This window comes from Formica exsecta, unplaced genomic scaffold, assembly GCF_003651465.1.
Source record: "Formica exsecta isolate Colony F162 unplaced genomic scaffold, ASM365146v1 scaffold72, whole genome shotgun sequence".
NCBI lineage: Eukaryota > Metazoa > Arthropoda > Insecta > Hymenoptera > Formicidae > Formica > Formica exsecta.
The window spans coordinates 2953484-2956852 of record NW_021853485.1 but is presented as its reverse complement, the minus strand read 5'-3'; the positions used below and the strand labels follow the sequence as shown (position 1 = coordinate 2956852).

Here is a 3369-nt window from a genome sequence, read left to right as displayed (position 1 = left end):
AGAAAAATATGGCAATAAAAAAAGCAAAAAAAATATTATTTTTTCGAATAGAGTGAATCTAAAATTCGTAAACATATTCTTCGACTGTTTTAGAGTCCAAATCTTCATTACGGAAATGAGAATCATGAATACTTTCTGAATTGCAGAAGTGGTTTGAAATGAAAGGCTTTCGACGATAAATTAAGTTTCGCATTACGCAAATATGCATTGCGACAGTGGTTTTCGGCGGCACACACTTTATCTTGTATCCATAATAACCGCTTTCTTCATATATATAATTCTTGTTTATTTTCATATATCAGTAGAGGTAATAAAATTTATATTTTATTTTAAATATTTAAAAAAAAAATTTAAATAACAAAAAATCCCTCCCCTCCAGTTCCAATGAAAATAAAAACAAAATAATAGACAGGCTCGAGGAATAAATAGCAAATGTACTTGCAATATATTAAATCATAAATTAAACAATTCACGAGAATCTTAATGAATTAAAGTTCACAAAAATAATACTTATAAAAAAGGCGGTCGATTATTACGGATATGATGCATATGTATACCACCGAAAACGAGTCGTAATATTTGCGTAACGCGAAACGCAACGATTGGTTCCGGTGTTTGAAGTGAAAGTTTGAAATCTCCTAGATATACGTTAACTCGCTGCAGAGAGAAAGTATTGCCAATTTGAATCTTGGAGTAAATTGATGAAAAAAATTGTCAAAAGTGTTGTTGAAAGTGAAGAATACGGTCATTTATATTAGGAAATCAACAGTTTGTTTAGGAATATTCACATAATATATATATTTTTACAACTAACAAGACACTCGAGCGTGATAATGAAAGTGATAACTTGAGGAAGTAATTTTTAATTATGAATAGACGCAAAATACGTACAAATGAAATATTTGATCAACGATATAAATTTCATTTTTCAATGCGATTGAAGAGAGTAATGCCAGATTCAACCATAATTAATTTCGCTTCTCTTTTTAGATTAAATTTTATTATTAATTCTCCTGACACAAACAGCAAAGTGGAAATAAAATGTAATAGATTGATTAAATTAGATATTGCTTACGTGATAATTATTGATACAAAAATTAGTGACATGGAATATACAACAGGATGATGCAATTGCTACTATATCAATCACAAGCAAACGTGCTTTATTCCGGCAATGATAAATCACAATAAATCATCACAATAAGCTTTTCAAAAAACACAGCTCTAAAATATTACAAATAGATATATTTAACTGAGCACACATAGATACGTGATAAGAATAAGTGTTGATTCACATTATGTGACAATAATATGACATGATAAAATATTTTTCTATAAACATAAATGTGTATTTGTTCTTATGCATCTCTTTCAGGTTCCAAGTTTACTATATAAATGTATGAATACATTTATATATTACAAAAGGACATTTTGTCATATTATGTCATATATAATGTGAATCTGTATCTTCATACAACTTATGTTTGGCCACAGTATTACTGTCCAGAAGTACGGCGAAGTATATATAACCACATAAAAGTCAGTCAGTTCAAAAAAATCCGGCAATTCACAGATTTGCATATAAAAATCTCTCAATGAACAGAATATATCTTTGCGCACACAACTAAAAACTTATTATAATTATTGATTCAGTTTTATTCCTCATTAATATTACAACTGATTGTCAAGGATAGATATTCGAAAAGATGTCAATATAAATGCATGTCTAAAAAAATGTTTATGAAGTTTCAATGATTTTAATTGCATAAAAATAATAGCATTGTTAGCTTTCATAGATACGACAGGCACAATCATATGAAGACCCATCAATACTATACAGAATGAAAAAATTGTACATAGAATAACAATCCTAATAGAGTGACTATTTACAGGAAAAAATAAACATTCTTGATAATTGGGATATAGTGTTCCAGATGGAAACAGTTCCAACTGCTAATATTAAATCTGTACATATTTATTTAACAGCTAGATTCTGTAATCTTGAACTAACAGCATTGATAATCTGTTCTTTATTTACATCAGTGATCTTTCCGCTATTAGCCAAAGACGGGTCTAATCTAGCACATGCCTTTTTGTGCATGAACCAGTGTAATCTTTGACACTCCCTGTCGCAGTATTGCACTGCTTTGCATTTGCTACATTTTTTGGTAGCTTTATCTTCGCCACAAGTTACACAAGTTTGGGCATTATCGGAGAAGCCTCGTTGCCCATTAATCGCAGCGGAAACTACGGAAACGGCGGACGGTGGATCTGTACTAGCCAACGTGGCGACCATTTGACGAAAAATTGTACTTTCTCTAAATGGAAACTCTCTTACGGACTCTCTCAAAAAGGCCTCCTGGTATTCAGGTAGACCGTCGCTCTTACTGCACTTGAGGAATCTTCGTATTAAAACTTCTACAGTATCAGATTTCTTTTCTTCGCTCTCCTCGTTCCCGCTTTTCTCCGCCTTCATAGCTTCTTGTCGCTTTTGACATTTTAACACTTCAGCCACAACACAACTGAGATAATGATACTTGAAAGCCATCACTTCGTTTGTTTCAGCGCCTCGCGTCATTTCTCTGTAGCGCATAGATTCTAATACCTTTTGTATCTAAAAAGATGATAAATTAAACATTAATTTCTTCACAGAAAAAAAAGAGAAATATTTTAACATGTCAAATAAAATAAAGTACTGGTTGCATTTAATGTTTCATTATATATTTTTTTCTCTTTCCCATTGCATCTTACTTACTTTTGCCGCATTTTCCAGAAGAGCAGGAAATTTCTGTAAATTCATGCATACACGTACAGGATTTACATTGACTTGCATTATGAATTGATGGAAACAATCCGCTAAATGCGGCGGTAGCATAGGTTCAGTCTGCAAACCCTGCGGCTTAATAAAATAATCTATATCAGCTTTTGGAATAAAGTTATTGATAGTCGCTACACAATTGTGATTTCCCACAAACGCCGCCATTTGAGCTGCTGTTCTGCCCACACTGTTCGTCGCCGTCAAGCGTGCTCCGTATGACATTAAAAGTCCTAAAATTTTCTTAAAAAATAAATTGATTTGAATGTTTGTGGTTAAAAAGACATTTGGTGGTTCTGACAGTAGTAGCGGATCGTTGTGTGTACATATATATTCTATTAAAATTTGTAATCGCTTTCAATATTAGTGCCTCGTATATTATCGAAAAAATAATCTTCTTATTTCGATTGCTTTGCAATAAAACAAACAAAAATTTACGTTATCGTGTAATTTTATAAAAAGTGAAAGTTAACTTAACAAAAGTTAATTAAACTATCATCATAAATATAATTTTAATTGTTTTGCAAAAAACAATTTTTTATTATAAACTAAAA

General features: G+C 31.3%; 1 protein-coding gene across 1 annotated transcript in view; it reads right to left on the bottom strand.

Moving 5' to 3' along the window:
- Positions 1-990: 990 nt before the first annotated feature.
- The window catches only part of LOC115243504 (ankyrin repeat and MYND domain-containing protein 2), a 3624-nt gene continuing 1245 nt past the window's right edge, over positions 991-3369 (bottom strand). Inside the window, exons 3-4 of the mRNA XM_029820579.1 lie at positions 2756-3063; positions 991-2614 (exon numbers count right to left, since the gene is read on the bottom strand). Of these exons, the coding sequence (XP_029676439.1) occupies positions 1976-2614; positions 2756-3063 (947 nt within the window). The 3' untranslated portion in view covers positions 991-1975. The remainder of the gene's footprint in view (positions 2615-2755; positions 3064-3369) is intronic.